This window comes from Pipistrellus hanaki (genome assembly GCF_964339955.1).
Source record: "Pipistrellus hanaki genome assembly, chromosome: 2".
NCBI lineage: Eukaryota > Metazoa > Chordata > Mammalia > Chiroptera > Vespertilionidae > Pipistrellus > Pipistrellus hanaki.
In genome coordinates this window covers 40066387-40083910 of record NC_140504.1, presented here as the reverse complement: position 1 = coordinate 40083910, position 17524 = coordinate 40066387, and the positions used below count along the sequence as shown (strand labels likewise).

The 17524-nt window shown below is 43.4% G+C and overlaps 1 protein-coding gene across 4 annotated transcripts in view; it reads right to left on the bottom strand.

Annotated features, from left to right (window-relative positions):
• Nucleotides 1–17524, bottom strand: part of MAP3K13 (mitogen-activated protein kinase kinase kinase 13) — a 141068-nt gene that overhangs the window by 4763 nt on the left and 118781 nt on the right. For all 4 annotated transcript variants that reach the window (XM_084872532.1, XM_084872533.1, XM_084872535.1 and 1 more), the window contains 7 exons: nt 16816–16974; nt 16317–16425; nt 10577–10686; nt 9687–9803; nt 8790–8927; nt 4956–5724; nt 2768–2838 (listed from right to left, as the gene is read on the bottom strand). In XM_084872532.1, the coding sequence (XP_084728658.1) occupies nt 2768–2838; nt 4956–5724; nt 8790–8927; nt 9687–9803; nt 10577–10686; nt 16317–16425; nt 16816–16974 (1473 nt within the window). The remainder of the gene's footprint in view (nt 1–2767; nt 2839–4955; nt 5725–8789; nt 8928–9686; nt 9804–10576; nt 10687–16316; nt 16426–16815; nt 16975–17524) is intronic.

The window sequence follows — 17524 nt, the reverse complement described above, 5'->3', positions numbered from 1 at the left end:
GCCTGGCTGATGACCAGGCCAGGGCGTGGGCTGTGGGTGGGGGATCAAGGTCACATAAAAAGAGCCCCTGTGGGAAAGGCAAGTGAAGGTAAGAGTCACACAACTTCTCAAGGCTGGTAATCCAGAAGGGAGACAGGGAGAAGAATGTTATAAAAAGCAAAACCATGTGGTGAAGATACAATTTGCATCATAGCAAAAGAAGGTGGGGCTCCATCAGGTGGGCTGCGTTCATGGTGTGTCATAGGAACAAAAGCTGCAGGTAGCATCATTGTGACGCTCGTGAGTGATTTCGTTTTATCAGGCGCAGTCTGGTTGCATAGGAGGAAACTACTGTTCACTGCAGGTATAGCTCAGATGAGAACATATTTCAATTTTGTGTGGAGCATAGGGACCCAGAATACAATTTACCAAAGGCCTAGGAGAGCTTTCGATTGCAGGAAATTCCTGTTTCTGGGAGGTACACAGGTCTTCCTGGGATGCTTAGAGCTTTACTTTTAAAGAACAAAATGCCTATTGGCAGGAAAGGCCTCCTGGGAGGAAAACTGCCTTTCCTACTCCTGCAGAGGAGCAGCCCTATCCTACACAGAGAGGAGTGTGTGGTCCTTCTGGAATCCTCCAAGCAAAACTATTATCGCTGACTAAGCAGGAAGCTCTTTCTAAGGCTGGGTTGAAGGAGGACTCAGCTCAATATAATCTAATTATACCAGGTGTACCGGTTAATAATGTGGATTTTGTAATCAGCGAAAACACGATAATTTCAAGAGAAACATCAAAAGTGCTTTATTCGAAGTAATGTCCATTGCTAGCTACACATTTCCCCCATCTTTCAGGTAACTTGTGGATACCGTCCCAATAGAATTTTTCTTGTTTTGAGGCAGATTATTCAGAGACCCAATTTTCCACTTCTTCGTACGTTTTGAAGTGCTGCTCAGAAAGTGTGTGTGACATCAATCGGAACAAGTGGTAATCTGAAGGAGCAAGGTCTGGTGAATATGGCAGGTGGGTTAATACTTCCCAGGCAAGATCTTTTAACATGTTTTTAATTGGTTTTGAATTGTGTGTGGTGTGTCATCATGAGGCAAAATTACTTTGCCATTTCTTCTGGCACATTCTGGTCGTTTCATGATCAAAGTGTGTTTCAAAGTGATTATTTGTTGTCAGTTGCTACCAGTATTAATGGTTTCACCTGGTTTTAGAAGCTCATAATACATCACACCTTACTGATCCCACCAAATGCAGAGCATTGTCTTCTTTCTGAAGCAATCTGGCCTTGCAGTCGATGCTGATGATTGACCTGCATCAACCCATGATTTTGTGCATTTTGGGATTATCAAAATAAATCCACTTTTCATCGCCAGTCACAATTTGATGCAAAAAAATATTTTCTTTTGTGCCATTGAAGCAACATTTTACTGATGGCTTTTTGGTTTTCCATTTGTCTTTTGTTCAGTTGATGTGGCACCCATTTTTCCTTCCTTTAAAATCTTTCCGATTGCTTGTAAACAATTGAAAATTGTTTGCTGAGCAACATTTAATCTTTCTGCAAGTTGTTTTTCAGTTTGACACACATCTTCATCCAATAATGCTTGTAATTGTTGGTCTTCAAACTTTTTTGTTGACCTGGATGTTCTTTGTCTTTCACATCGAAATCATCACTTTTAAAGGGTTTAAACTAGCGTTCACAAGTATCTTGAGATGGAGCATGTTCACTATAAGCTTCCTGAAGTATACAATAACTTTCAGCAGCACTTTTCTTCAAAATAAACTAATGAATTAAAACTCCCTGCAAATACTCTTTTTTTTGGCGCAAAATTCGACATTTTTAAGCGTAAAAATATCTATGATCTTAACACCTTCAGCAAATTTGACATATGAAGTTTTGAAGCTTGCTGTCAATATAACAAAACAGCATACATATCAAAGAGTATATGTATCAACATATGTGTAACTCCATCTATTGAAAAAAATCTGAATTATTAACCGGTACACCTGGTAATCTAAATAGAGGCCTGACGCACGAAATCGTGGGTGGGTATGATCCCTAGGCCTCACCTGTGATCAGGGCCATCTTCCCGGGCTGCTGACAGCCAGCCCTGTCCCCACTGCCACCCACCTCAGTTCCCCACCTCTGCTGTGGGCCACCCTGTGTGTGTGGGGCGATGGGGTGACCAGTGGGGCATGGGCCATGGCCTGGTGCCACCTGTACCCCCGCCACCCACCCCAGTTCCCAATTTGCTATCGGTGATTGAAACCTGCCAGTTGGGGAAAGGGACTGAGAGGTGGTCAGTGCACCTCCTAGTGACTGGTCAAGTGGTCTTTCTGCCATTATGGTCACTGGGCTTTTATTGTATAGGATTATAATTAACCAAGTTATAATTAATTATAATATACTAGAGGCCTGGTGCCAAAATTCATGCACAAGGTGGGGCGGGGTGTGCCCCTCAGCCCAGCCTGCACCCTCTCCAATCTGGGGCCCCTCTCACAATCCAGGACCTTCTCTCATAAACTGCCCACTATATTCTTAGTTGTAACCATGAATCTGTATTTATGCTTGTCTTGAAATTCCTATGAAATGAATTCTGATAAACTGGGATTGGCTGTGCGTAGCCAGATGCCAAAATGTGGGAACAGGAGGCCATATACATAGTGAGTTCCAGTTTCCTTACAAGGGGGTTGTTAGAAAGTGATATGCAATTGAACCGGAAGTGGCAATCTCAGGGTTTCCCCGATTACACTGAAAGCAGTCACATGTGTTTGATGATTTTACCTCTGTCTTCGTGGAAATTCAACTTCACTATCCACTTCTCCTTCTTCCTCTTCTGAGGACTCATCTCCACTCTAAAGAAAACCAAGAAAAAGGATTTTATTTCTCTCTCTCTCTCTCTCTCTCTCTCTCTCTCTCTCTCTCTCACACACACACACACATACACACACACACAAACACACACACAGTCCTTGCAAAGATTTAGTCATCAAAAGGCATTGAGTAGTAGCTTGCCGAGTGTCATCTTTAAACATACATATCTTCACTCATTCTTTTAGCAACTTTTCCTGGGTGTCCATGGTGATAGGCATTGCACTAGATGCTGGAAGACATCCAGAACTGAATAAAACATATCTTTGCCCTCAGGGAGGTGAAGACTCCATCAGCATGTCCAGAGGGGAATGACAGAATGACAGAGAGGGGAAACTGAGGAAGAGGTCTTGGAGTGGGTTCAGGCTCATGTAATCATTGTCACTAGTACCCTGTTTCCCCGAAAATAAGACAGTGTCTTATATTAATTTTTTCTCCCAAATTTGCACTAGGTCTTATTTTCAGGGGATGTCTTATCTTTCCATGTGCTAGGTCTTATTTTCGGAGGATGTCTTATTTTCGGGGAAACACGGTAGTGCCAGGCTTTGTCATAGAGACTTCACCAAGGATCTTTCCATTGTTCAAAGCCCAACAACTGCTTTTTCCCCTTTCACATACCAGTCCCCTTTTCACTGACATGGGAGTCATTATGCATGTATCATCTTCACTATTCAGACACACATCTTTTGAGTTAGACCACATCTTGTTGTACTGCACCCCTCACTCCACCAAGAATACAGCGCTGCCTATAGAGCAGGTGCTTAGTACATACATTACTGAGCCAGCATGTTGGCCGGACAAGGGCCATCAGAGGCCTCATGGTGGTGGGGCTCTGTGGTTGATCTGAAAGGCTGGGTAAGTGCTCTGAATGAGTAAATGATCTTCCCTCATAGAGAAGCTTCCATTTCTCTTCCAGGGCACAGAAGTAGCCACACTCACACCGACTGTCCTTAACCACAGCGACACTGGGTACCACATTACTACAGTCCCTGTGAGGCGGGCAATGGGCTCCAAGTAATTGCACAAAAGATTGAGGATAATGTGCTTTGAAAGTCAGTTTTAAACGCCACTCTTACCTACTTGCATTCGGATGCTTTCTGAGTAGGAAACACAGGGATGGAGGTACCCTGACTGCTAAAATGAGCCCTTTACCCCAGAAGTGCACATGGGGGTATATGTCGGTAGACAGAAGTCAAACTGCTCTCTGGGAGTGAGGTTCTAATGAGACCAAATGTATAAGGTGTGTGCTATGTGGTTGGCAGACTCATAAAAGGCAGGATGTTCAAGTAGGTGAGGGAAATGCTGGATTAGACTAGGTTTCTGCATGATTTCTCAAAGTCTAGGACTTGCTAATGTACACTAGGAATTTCGCGGAGGGGACAGAGAATACACTGTTAACCAAACCTGCTTTATAATTGGATCTTTCCTTCTTGCAACATCCTTCAGGACTGGGCTAGAGTAGTGGTTTCCAAACAATTTTGATTTCATATCCCTGATATATGGTTGTCTATTTACCGTATTTTTCGGACCATAAGACGCACTTTTTTCCCCCCAGAAGTGGGGGGAAAAAGTCCCTGCGTCTTATGGTCCAAATATAGCCTACACATATACTGTAAAAAAAAAGTTTTTTTTACTTTCCCGGCTCTGTGTGGTCTCTGTGTGCTTGCCCGGCTCTAAAATGGTTCTAAATGCTGCTGTTTACTTTACAGGGTTGATTACATGTGTTTATGACTGTGATGTTGGGTTTTAATGCACATAAAATATTTTAGGACACTATTTGTTTCAGAATCTTTTTTTCTTCATTTCCCTTCTCTAAAAACTGGTGCGTCTTATGGTCCGGTGCGTCTTATGGTCCGAAAAATATGGTATAAATGATGTACACTTCAAATGGTCCACTGGTTCAGTAATACTCCAAATGCATTTCTAAGTCCTTCACTTAAGCAGTGTGAAAGGAAAATATTGAGAATAACGAAGCTCCTGTTTTTTCTCTTGTGAGCTCATCCCTTTACAGAACGTGCACTTGTTACGCATGCTTTACAATGCACCTACCAGGACAGGCTCTGACATCCACGAAGGCAAGGGCACCTCCCGCTGACCTTACCTTTTGAAGGGGCCTTGTTTTTCGAGGTAGCGCTGGTGGGGTGATGTGATGAGGGACGCCCAGGGACGAGGCAGACCTACAGCCATTGAACTCATTTTCTTCCATTTTCTCAGAACCTTGGGCGTTTTCTGAGAGGAGATTGTGTGCTGGTGACTTGAAAAGGTCGGGACTCCTCCCCACCGGCTCAGCAAAGGGACCGTCTAGGGGCCCGCACTGCTCCGGCCTGCACTGGACGCAGGGGTCATAGGGGTCAGCTTGGCAGCAGCCCCAGGGGCCGGCCTGGCCCTGGGCTGGCTCAGAACTTCTCCAGCCGTCCGCTGCCACGGCCATGGAGATGAGGTCAGGGCTGGAGCCAGGCATCTGTCTCTGAGCGTGGTTGCTGAGTGGGCTCCGCAGGGCGGCCGCGGGGCCAAAGTACCTCAGGTTGTTGGCGCAGGTGGCAATGTCCTGGCCGTGCACAGGGAGCCTGGGGTGGTGACTCTGAGACGGGACGGGCGGGGGCTGCTGGTACTGCTGCTGCAGAGAGGGGTGCTGGGATGGAGCCTGGTGCGGGTATGTGGGGTGGGGTGAGTGGTCGGGGGCTGGCTGGTTTTTCAAGATTGCTGCGAAGTCACTGTGGCTGCCTCGGCTGTTCCCCCGGCGGTGGCGTGGTTTGCTCCGATACCGGCCCTTGCCGCCCGAGGTGGACATTTTGGGGCTTCCGGACAGGGGGGACGCAGCGGGAGCCACCTCCACGCTGGGGATGCCCTCTGATCGCAGCAGATCTGGCCTGGGGGCGCAGAGCAGGCGTAGTTTTAAACACATGAAAATACACATTCAGGTTTGGGGAACTCTGTCCCAAGCCTTCAAACACACCGTTAGAATCAGCAGTGATGAGGAACCCAGAGGTCAGCCAGACTGGCTCATGGCCCCATCGCTCATTCCTGGCAGAATCCAGATCAGAAGTGTCAGGCTCATTAGATACAGTTTAGCTTGAAAATGCGGGCATGCCACTTGGGATTTTGTTAAAATGACTGAGTATGTCTGCGATGGGGCCTAAGGGTCTGCATTTCTAACCTGTTCTCGGACGATGCTGAGCTGAGGGCCTAAACTTTGAAGAGCGAGGGCTTAGAGGAAATTAGCCGACACCGGGCAGTAGGAGGTGGGTCTTCCTTTTCTTTCAGGAGAAGTACAGTGTAAGGCTTGCCTTAGCGCAGAAGTTCTAGGAGTTACTGGTTTACGATAAGATATTATGCTGCTCTCAGCAGCTTCCTGTCTCAGATTCAGTTCCATAGTCAGTTGACCAGCTTGTGCCTCAAACAGTATCGGATGGAGGAGGCACTGGGGTTTATGTTGAGGAAAGAGGGCCCTCAAGGCTGAGTTAGGGGCGCCTATATACTCGGAGGCTGGCTATGGTGGCATCTAAGAGAGCTGAGGAGAAAGTGTCCTAAGTCAGGTGAAGGCTGCTGTCATGGCAGCTGTCAGCACAAACATCACAGAGTAACACTGACACAGCACTTCACAGATGACAAAGCCCTGTGCATTATATAAACCACTTGTTTCCTACTATTACAATATTTGTTTTACAAAGAAAGGCACTGAGGGATCAGAGAGGTTAGTTGTCTTGTGTCCGTCACAAAGCAAGTAAATGGCAGAACTCAAAAACTGACCCCAAGTCTTTTGACTCCGAGTAATAGTCCTTTCCCCATTCCAAGCTCCTGCTTATTCCAAGATATGTAGACGATCTTATTGGCCTGTACTCACTTGTGACAGGCTTGATGGATCCGTAACTGAACTCCGGCTCTCTTCTTTCTAGTCCTTGACCGAATACACCCTGAAACCTAGCTAAAGGATGGTGCATGGTTTCTCCTCTCTGCTCTCCTCAGAGGTCACTGGCCTTCTGGTTTGATAATCATGGAACTGTCCAAATAATCTGAAACTTAACTCCATAAGGGGCAAGCAGCTGAAAATACAACTCTTCACAGCCCTAGTACCCATCTAGGTTACTGTCTGGACAAATATTCAGTTAGCTTGTAGAATAAGCATCTGATGATGGTGTCAAACTCCTTCAAACACATTTCCCATAGCACATGAGCTCATATTTTGTAAAAGTAAACATGAGCTCATATTTTGAAAAAAGGTACTATTCCTCCCCACCCCCACCCCCACCCCAAGGCTCTTAGTTTTAACTATAGGCAGAATGCAGAGAGGACCAGCAGGCGAATGTGGCCCCTATTTAGGACACCCAAAGAAAGAGATGTTGGGCTTCTAGGAGGGTCTTGGAGGTACTCTCTGAAAACAATTTATCAGAACTTGACCAGGCGATAGTCAGGAGTGGTAAGTAAAAGCAAAACTGGAGTTAATCCATGGAACTGCTCACTTGTAGTTCAGATTTACACTCGTCATGGTCTCTGGCCACTATTCTGAAAGCCTTAGAATAGATTCTTGGTTTGAATTTTTCATTACTTTTATTCTTATTGCATTTAGATCAAGTCTCACTGTTGGGCCCACCTCCCAGGGTTAGGGACATTCCTTTCCATTAACTTAGCTAGGACAAACCGACTCTCCATTATTTGGGAGGGATGCGGCTCTAGCAGAACTTGGTAAGAAAAACTGACTGGAAGGGCATTTTAAGGTTAAACTAATTCAGTATTTTAGATCTGTGATTAGGGTCAGAGTTTGTAGTGGGCTGAATCAGGTTATATGTGGATTTCCCACAAGCAGGTGGTTGGTGCTCCTAATCTCCACATTGCTCAAGGGCCAACGGTATAATTAGGAAAAAGGGCAATCTTAAAAAAAAAAAAAAAACTATTAAAAACTCCACTTTTTGAGTACCTGAGATTTATTAGGTGACCTCACATATTATCTTTTTTAAACTTCAGAAAAGTCCCTTGCAAGAGTGGAATGAGGGGAACCATATGGGTAGATAGAGGTAAAAATCAAAGCTGCTTTGGTAGCACATACGTGAACATTGGATGATACAGAGAAGACTAGCATGGTCTCCATGCAAAGATGACCCACAAAATTTGTGAAGTGGAAAAAACCCCACAAAACACAAAGTACCTGCCTTTATTTATTTATTTATTTATTTATTTATTTTTGTGGTGGATTTATGGGCATTTATTACATTATTAAAATAACTAACTTGCCCTAACTGGTTTGGCTCAATGGATAGAGCATCAGCCTGAGGACTGAAGGGTCCCAGGTTCGATTCCAGTCAAGGGCGTGTATCTCGCTTGTGAGCACATCCCCTGTAGGGGGTGTGCAGGAGGCAGCTGATGGATGTTTCTCTTTCATTGATGTTTCTAACTATCTATCCCTCTCCCTTCCTCTCTGTTAAAAAAAAAATAAATAAAATATATTAAAAAAATAACTAAGTGAATAAATAAAAGTAGGTCATATGTGGACCAATGTTGCCTAAATTGAGAATTATAATTAACCCGATTCTGTGCATTTGGGGTCAAAGAAAGAGGAAATCTCATGTCCTATAGTTATACCATTTACCATGGGGCTGAAAGAGGGCAACTGACATGGCCCAAATTACACAGCTCATAATGGGCCTAGCCAGGATTCAAACCCAGGCCTGTCTGCCCTGCACACCCCTCCCCTTCCCGCCCCTGTTATTTCTCTTTTCACTGTTCCATGCTAAGATAATAAACATCTATGCCTCTGATGGTAAAACATGGGCTCTACGGTCCATGACACATTTTCTCTCAGCTTCCCACTCTGTTGTATCTAGAGGCACGTGTGCTAATTAATGATGAGCTATGGTGGCTACACCACCATCACCGGATAATGTATTTTTAGGGAGCTACGTCCCCATTTCTCTGAACCAGGTCAGCACAAGCATCTCACCGTTTGGTCTGCACCCCAGGTTTGTGAGGCACGCCTTTCCTTTTCATGAGCTTCTCCATGGCATTGGAGTGGATTATTGGACGGACAGGGTGCCGCTTGTAGGTCCCAGGATACTTCTTTTCCACGGCTTGCTCACGCCTGCAGAAAAAAAGAAAAGAAAAGCTCATCTCAGCCATCGCAGACAGAAAAGACGGGCACAGGCTAGTTCCACCCACAGAGTCAGGCCACACTTACCAGGCGCAGGCCATTTGAATAACAAGGTTGCTATTCGGGGGATAAAAAAGATACTAAATTCAACCTACTCTGATTTCTTTTGTCTTTTTTTTGGAAGTTGCAGTGTCTTTTAATTTTTTTCATTTTTTATTAAGGTATTGCATGTGTACATATCTTACCATCAACCTAATCTGATTTCATTTTGTTCTTCAGCTCATAGATGAGCTCAGAGACGGATCTTCCCCTCCATGGTACACCTCATGAGAGACACAATGCAATGGTAGAAATCCTACTGATTTCAGTAGCCGCTGTGCTGGTCAGGACTCTGGGATTTTCTTGCCATTCTCAGGAATACCCTAACCCACCTGCAGAAGCCACCTCACTTCCCCAGGGGGCAAAAGCCCCCATTCAACAACATCCAGCTCTCCATGAAATGTCACCCTTCTCTGAGCCACTCAGCAGGGTGAAGTGGCAAGTAGCTGTCAGTGCATGTTCCCCTAGGACCAGCTCTGAGGCAACTCCACTCAACCAGAAACCTCCCCAGGGCCAGGGACTGTGCAACCCCGCTCCCCCCCACACTCAAGAAATGTTGGGTAAATGAATAAGCCAGTTCTGAGTAGCAGCAACATTTCTGCTGATGGATAGACCACATCAACAAGGGCAGACAGTGGTCTGGGTGCTTACTTGATGAGCTCCTTCTCCCTCATTTCCAGCTGCAGCATGATGGCACTCAGCTCCATGTATAAATTATTAGCCCGCTCAAGTTTTCTCTCGTAGTGTTCACGAATATCCAAAGCATGCCTGTCAAAGAAAACACAGGATCAGTGAGATAACCAATTTGGGGGAGGACAAAAGTCAGCTCTCAGGAAGTAAGTACCAGAATGGTCGATCTCAAAAGCATTTGCCCAACGGACCCCTAGATGAAAGACTCCCTGGTCCGATGCAATGACTCAGCCAAGATGGAGTGGGAGATGGAAAATCCAAGCTTTCCATTTGGTTTATCCCTAGAGGCCATATCCAGCCATACAGAATAGCCAGGAGGGCCACAGATAAAATGTGAATGGGATTTGTGTATAATTTGTAACCTTTGTGTAGCATTGACAATATCATAATAAGAATACAGTATAATTCATTGTTTATGGAAATATGCAGTTGGAACTGACACCATGATCACTCATTTATATGTATCCGTGGCACAGATCCTGCCTAATTATAGTAGTTATCTATGAACATGTCTTGCATCCCTTAAAATATTATAACCATCTTGAGACCAGAGACCACATCTTATAAATTTCTGGCCTTCCATGTCACCTAGGACAGGGGCTGAGTGAACAAATAGCATTGCTCTGGGAATCCTCATTGCAGAGATATAATAAAATAGAATAACAGAGTTGGGGGTGGAGGTGGGAAGGGGAGGATAAGCCAGTGATATAAAGGAGAGCAAATCTGAAAGAGAATAACAATAACAGCACAGGAAAAGGTGTGTAGAAAGTGAAGTGGTGATTCACAAAGAGAGTTCCTGCTAACGTCTGGAGACCCGGGGATGGGAAAAGGGGGTGGAGAGAGCAGCTGACCTGAGCTCTTCTCGGCGCCTTCTAATCAGCTCTTCATCCAAGCGGTGTATACACGTCCCTTCACTTTTGATCTTCTCAAAGTGCTTTTTCACTTCTTCTCTCCATTCAGCCTGGGTGAGGATAAATTAGACTTTGTTAATATTCTAGGAGTTTCAAACAAGATTTTTTTTTTTTTCCTGTAGGCTTCTCTTGAAGAACTATAGGTTCATGTACAAGATAATTTTTTCCCCCCTATAGGCTTCTCCTGAAGAACTTTATAGAATAGATGTTCAATTAATATTAGTCAACATCAAAATACCTCATGAAAAATGTACCTGGACACCATACCCCACTCCATTTTCTGTAGTTAGTCCAACATGCGATGCCATCTCTTTTCCAGTTTCCTGGGCCACTAGAACCATCACAGCTAATATAACAGCAAGTCAAGAGGGCAGCAGAGAAAGCCTGGCCAGAAAGGACAGCTGTGATAACTGTGTGTGTGTATATATATGCCTAAGTGACCAAATGACAAAACGACCCAATGACCCAACCACCAGTCCACCGGTCGCTATGACGTGCACTGTCCACTAGGGGACAGACGCTCAGCACACAAGATCGGGCTCCCTCCTGTCTGGGTTGGGCCTGCGGATATCAGGTCAAAACCGGCCATCCAATATCCCCTGAGAGGTTCTGGATTACAAGAAGGCTCAGACGAGGCTGAGGGCCTCTAGTATGTTACAAGTGCCTATCAGTGAGAACATGAGCATCTTTACAACTGGCACCAGCATTCCTCTTAGGTTCTATGCATAAAAAAAACTTGAAAAAAAATATTTGGAGGAGAAGACCCAAGGGGCAAGATAGCAGGTAATGGGAATAAAAATACAGAGAATTATACAGGAATTTGGGAGTGAGGGATTGAACAAAAAAGAGTATGGCTAAATAGTTTAGTAGGCTGATAAAATACTTAAGACAGAAAGGATGTCTAATATTTAAGTTGTTCAAAATGTAAGTCGTTTCCAATGTCCTAAATCTTTAGAAAAGTCTGTTGACATTCACCTTAACTTTGCATACATGTTTTTGTTTTCTTAGAAATTAAGAAAAGGTGCTGAACTTCATGGAAGGCATGGGGGCCAAGAATTTTAGGAAAGCAGAGCCAGAGTGACAATGAAATTATAAATCTCCAGGAATTCACAGGAGTATTAGGACATTGGATTTTTCATAGGGCATGTAATTTCAAGCCAATTTTATCTAAATTTTAGGGGGCAGGGAAACCTCTGCTGGAATATAGTCTATATAGGTAGTTTCTCAAAAAAACAGCTAAGGATATATCTCCTCCAATTATGTATAGACTACCATCCCTGGAAGCTAATGAGGTTAACGTAACTTCCACTAAATGTTTCCAATTGCATAATATTCCTCTAGAGCAGTGGTTCTCAACCTTTCTAATGCTGCGACCCTTTCAAACAGTTCCTCATGTGGTGGTGACGCCCAACCATAAAATTATTTTTGTTGCTACTTCATAACTGTAATTTTGCTAGTTATGAATCATAATGTAAATATCTGTGTTTTCCGATAGTCTTAGGCAACCCTGCTAGTGGTTCTCAACCTGTGGTTGCGACCCACAGGTTGAGAACCACTGCTGTAGAGCCTAGATCTTCATATATATGTTGACTCTGACTGACAAAAATTGACTTTTGTGCACCAAACCTGCCAAACAACACTGTCAGAAAGCCAAGGTCCAGAATGTGCTGTCTATTATTTGATAGCAGTCTTTGACAGTATCCTATATAATAAAAGCCTAATATGCAAACTGACCAAACAGCAGAACGACTGGTTGCTATGATGTGCACAGACCACCAGGAGACATATGCTCAACACAGGAGCTACCCCCAGCCCACAGGCCCCAGGCTAGCCAAGGCAGGTGCCAGTGGGGGTCCCCTGATTGCTCCGCTGGTCATCCCACAGATCAGCCCTGATCGCGGGCCAGGCCTAGGGACTCTACCCATGCATGAATTTCATGCACTGGGCCTGTAGGCTAAGCTATAAATGCAGGTTTGAGTGAGTCCCAGGTAATGCTGTTCTTTCAATCATCAGATCAAAATCATGAGATAGAAAGAGTATTGAGCTTTAAGAGGCCAAAGATTGATAATCAAGAGTTGTTAGACCAAAAAAGAAATAAGGGAGAGAGTCAAACTTAGGCCTTAAAATGTCCTCTTCTTACGAAAACCTGTCAGTGATTCCAGAACAATACTTAAAGGAACCAGGAAAGGAAATAACTCCATCTGGTGGTGAGGAATGAGATATGGCAGATCTATTTGTTTATTATTTTTTTAAAAATAAATCTTTATTGTTAAAAGTATTACCTATGTTCTCTTTTCCCCTCCTATTTATTTTTTAATTCTAGAGAAAAATAAACCTCTTGATTTTTTGCTTATGGGATTATGGGTTAGGAAAATTTAAAGAGAACCTTTTGAAGATGGAAACCTATTAAAAAAGTGAATTTCCAAAAAGAAGTTCCCTCCTTTGAAGAGGGAACAGGACATGTGGGGAAACAGCAGGTACTGATTAATCATGCTTTCCCCACAGGTATCATGTGACTGGGAGATGTTAATTTTGGAGTTCCATCACATATACTTAGTATCTTTATGTAATAGGAATTCCAACTGGCACTGACTCTGCAACACAGACATGTGTGGGCATATGTGAAGCCAATTTGACAGAGACCGAGGAGCCTCTGACAGAAAACAGTTGTGCAGGAAAGATTCCTGCATGAACGTGACCTATAAAAAAAGCCACCATCATTGGGGAGGAGCGGCATTTTCCACTGTTTCACTAACATACCTGTAAGATGTTGCCATAACCAGCACTGCCCCATTACTTTTAACAAAGTGAAGTCAACAGGAAAGGAAGAGTTTGTTGTGTAAACAGGACAAGGTGCAGCTTTGGAATCTTGTAAAGAGGAGTAAGCTGATGTCTAGAAAATGTAGTGAGTTATCCAAGATCACAGGTCAGGAGTTTAGACTTAGGGCCTAATTCCAGAAACTAGCAAGGATAGCAGATTTTGCGGCTCTTTAAGGAGAGGTAAAATTTTATGTTGGGAGAAAAATGTGGAAGAATTAATGAATATTAAAAGATATCCAATGTACTAAGGTTTTCTTCTCTCTTCCTTCCCTTCCCCTCTTTTTCTTCTCCCTTTCATATTCTTGCTCCAAAAGAACCTTTTCTTTTCTGAGTTCATCTGTGCTATATATGCTTCATCTTCACACACTTAGCACTGCAAGTGATGATAAAAGTGAGTTTGTACAAGTAAAGACACCAACTGTGGGTGCTGAGTTGCACCATACCGTGCTTTGCAGCTGGTGAGGGCTCAGAATGTGTTGCACTGGCTAAGAAGTGATATTCTGGGAGCACTCAGGTGAAATCTGCTTAGAAATTGAAGTTTTCCAAGTTTATACAGTTATATGGTCTCAATAGCTTGTGACTTAGCATGCTCACAAAGAGTGCTTTTCAAAATTGTGGAATGCATAGTTTTATAGTTACTGTATAGTGAGGGAAGCAAAGCTGCGATTGCAACCATACCCTACGCTTGAAAGACTTCCTAGAGAGTGTTCACTATTATTCACTTTCATTTCACAAAAGGCCCTAGGATTTTTTATTTTATTTTTTCGGAGCACTAACAGCTATTTGACAGATTTCTTCTCCAGTTTGTAATGGTTTTAAGGGAGTTTACCCGAATGCATTCCAAAGAACAGAGGAAGTGGTATGAAGTCAACCTGCTACATCCTCTTATTTTCTCTCAGATCAAACACTTTTCTTACATAGTAATTCCTTAGAAACACTAAAAAGCTTCAGGGGCAAGTCTGACTAAAGATTTAAAGACACAGTTGTGGGAAGAGCTAAGTTTGTGGCTCCATAGAAAGTATATTGGAACCTTTGGGCAGGATAAGAGTCTCTGACTTACCTTTCCTTGGGAACTGCCAGAAGCCCTGGGACTTCATTAAGAAATTCCCAATGTCTGGAGGGCAGAGTATCTCTGTGTCTGTCCGATATCTGAGAAGCATGTACTCTGAGTCTTGGGTAGGTCAGGCAGTAAGACATATTGGAGGACTTGTTTAACCCCCAGGACGATGCCCCTCTCAGTCCAGCCCTCATTTTAACACAGACTTTCCTGGTGGGTAAGTGCACCCTCACTGCAGATGGGGGGCTATAATGAATAGTTTGGAACACCGATGGGTGATAAAATGTCTTCTCTGAGAATGACTCTTTGAAATGATACTGGAAAATAATGTGGAGATGGAATTCATCTTACAAAAATTCACTTAGAAGCACAGTACCATGAGTGAGACAAAACTACCTGAGAAGAAATTAGGTAATACTGTTGTGAAATCCTGCGGGCAAAAAGCTATAACTTAGGACCATCACACTTATTTCAAAAACCATAGTCTCACCCCATTTTGCTCCTTATGCTATTACCTGGGTCTGGGAAGGATGAGGACCTCACGTACACGTATCTCCCACCACTCCCTATCCAGGCTGATAGTGGTTGGACCACCAATCCTTATGACGTGTATAGCATTTTCATTTAATAGTCACACATTCTTCCCCTCTCTGCATCTATCAAGAGGTGATGTCTCATGCCAAAACTGGTTTGGCTCAATGGATAGAGTGTTGGTCTGTGGACTGAAAGGTCCCAGGTTCGATTCTGGTCAAGGGCATGTACATTGGTTGCGGGCACATCCCCAGTAGGGGGTGTGCAGGAGACAGTCAATGTTTCTAGCTCTCTATCCCTCTCCCTTCCTCTCTGTAAAAAATCAATAAAATATATTTTTTTAAAATTAAAAAAAAAAAAGAGGTGATGTCTCTTTCTCCATCTGGGTTGGCCTGTGACTTGTGTTAGCCAGGGAGACGTTAGCACGCATGATACACAAATAGGCTTAAACATCACCTGTGCACCAGAGCTTGCCCTTTGCTGCATTTGTCACCCAGAGAACACCATGTGAACAAGCCCCAGCTAGCCTGCCAAGGACAAGAGGCCACGTGGAGAACTGGGCTGCTCCAGCTAATAGCCAACCGGCAGTCAGACTTGAGAGTGAGGCCATCTGGAACCTGCCAGCCTCCCAGCTGACCTTGCAATGGGCGGCAGACGTGTGAGCGAGCCCAAAGCCGGCAGAACTTCTAGCCCAAATTCCCAACCCACAAAATCGTGAGCCAAACAAAAGCTTATTGTTTTAAGCCATACATTTTAGAATGGCTTGTAGTGCACTAAAAGCTAACAGACACAATAAGTGGTATTTTATTGGGTGCTATTAAGTGACATATAAAGTTAGAGAAAAGGTTCTCTCTGGGCCTGATTCTATCCTGGGCTCTTTTTGGTATTTAACGTCCCTCCTCTGTACTGTCATTTTTTCTTCTTCAAAGAGAGTCATACGTTCATGAAGTTCAGTAGTAATTCTAATTTGCATATATGTACATTACACTTTGCATATCTTCTTTTCCTCTTTTCTCTTCAACAGTTTCACCAGAACCCATTGTGAAGATCAGATTCTGATACACACCCTTTCCAAACGAGAGAATACTGTGTGTGCTCAAGAAACTCCAAAAGGTCATATGTGTGAGTATCACAGTGACTGTTGCACAATGAATCGAGTTACATAATTGCTGTAAGGATCAGAATGGCTCTCGTCTAAGAATTACTTTTTCTCACTGACAGCTCCTTGTCTGTCTGTTCAGTAGCAGTACTTGGCAGAGTTTCCAACCTTACCTGAGACTTGAAGTAAGTTTCCTGTGGGGTGGCAAGAACATCAGCCGACGCAATGTCCAAATGCATGAGTGTCTGCCGGAACGAAGGTCGGTTGCGAGGTTTACTTTGCCTAAATGCAGAAAAAGGCAGCTTGTGCGTTTAAGAAGGCATGTCCAGGAGGATAAAGAGTTCATTCTACTCTAATAAAAGTGGAAGCCGGCTTTGACTCCATGCATGGCTGTAACTCAGGCAGTGAGGATGAAATGAACATCAGTGACCTGTTTGATAACCATCCCTTAGAGCTGGTAAAGTAATAACAGCTATTATTTACTAAGGCCTACTATTTCAACAGGTACTAAATTCTTTATTTATAAGTAGTTTCAAGGCTCCTGGTTTTTTTACTACCCGGTGATTCACTCCCCAATACACATGAGAGACTTCCCTGCAGTTCTGAAGAAGTTTCAAATATGGTTTTGAGGAGGGAGTTAAAATAGAATGTTGGGAGAAATGTATTTCTTACCATGTCTGTTTCATAAGGATTTTGAATCCATCAGGGCAAGTGGAAGGAACTGGAAGGTGTAGGCTGTTGCTTCCAACACCCCAAATGATGGCCGAAGAGTCTACATCTTTGTAAGGGATCTCTCCCGTCAGCAGCTCCCACAGCACCACGCCAAAGGACCTGCAGTGGTACCAAGAACACGCGCAGAAGACATTTCAGGAAAGCTCGCTTGTATTTTAGTTCTTTGTTTGTTTTTAATTGAACGTGTACCCAGTTTTAAAATTCTAATTCTGCTACAAAAAAAAAAAAAAAAAAAAAAAAGGAAACAGCCAGGAAAACTCTAAGAAAGAAAGTCACTGAGAGGCAACCAACACTCTCCAATGTTAAGACATTTTGTAAGGCTTCAGTGATTAACTCTGGTGCACGAATAGACAGCTACACTAATGAAATGAAACAGAAATCTAGAAATAGACCGAATACATAGAGGGACTGCATATATGATAAAAGTGACATCTCAAACCAGTGTGGGAAATTGATTATTCTATAGATGCCGTTTGGATAACTAGGGAGAAAATGAAATTTATACGTCATCTTACAAAGATGAATTCCTAATGAATCGAAGATTTAGTTATAATAATGAAATTAATTTTCCTAAAAAAAATGCATGGGAATTAAAAACAAATCTTAGAGTGGTGAAGGATTTTCTGATTATGAAATCCAGAATCCATAA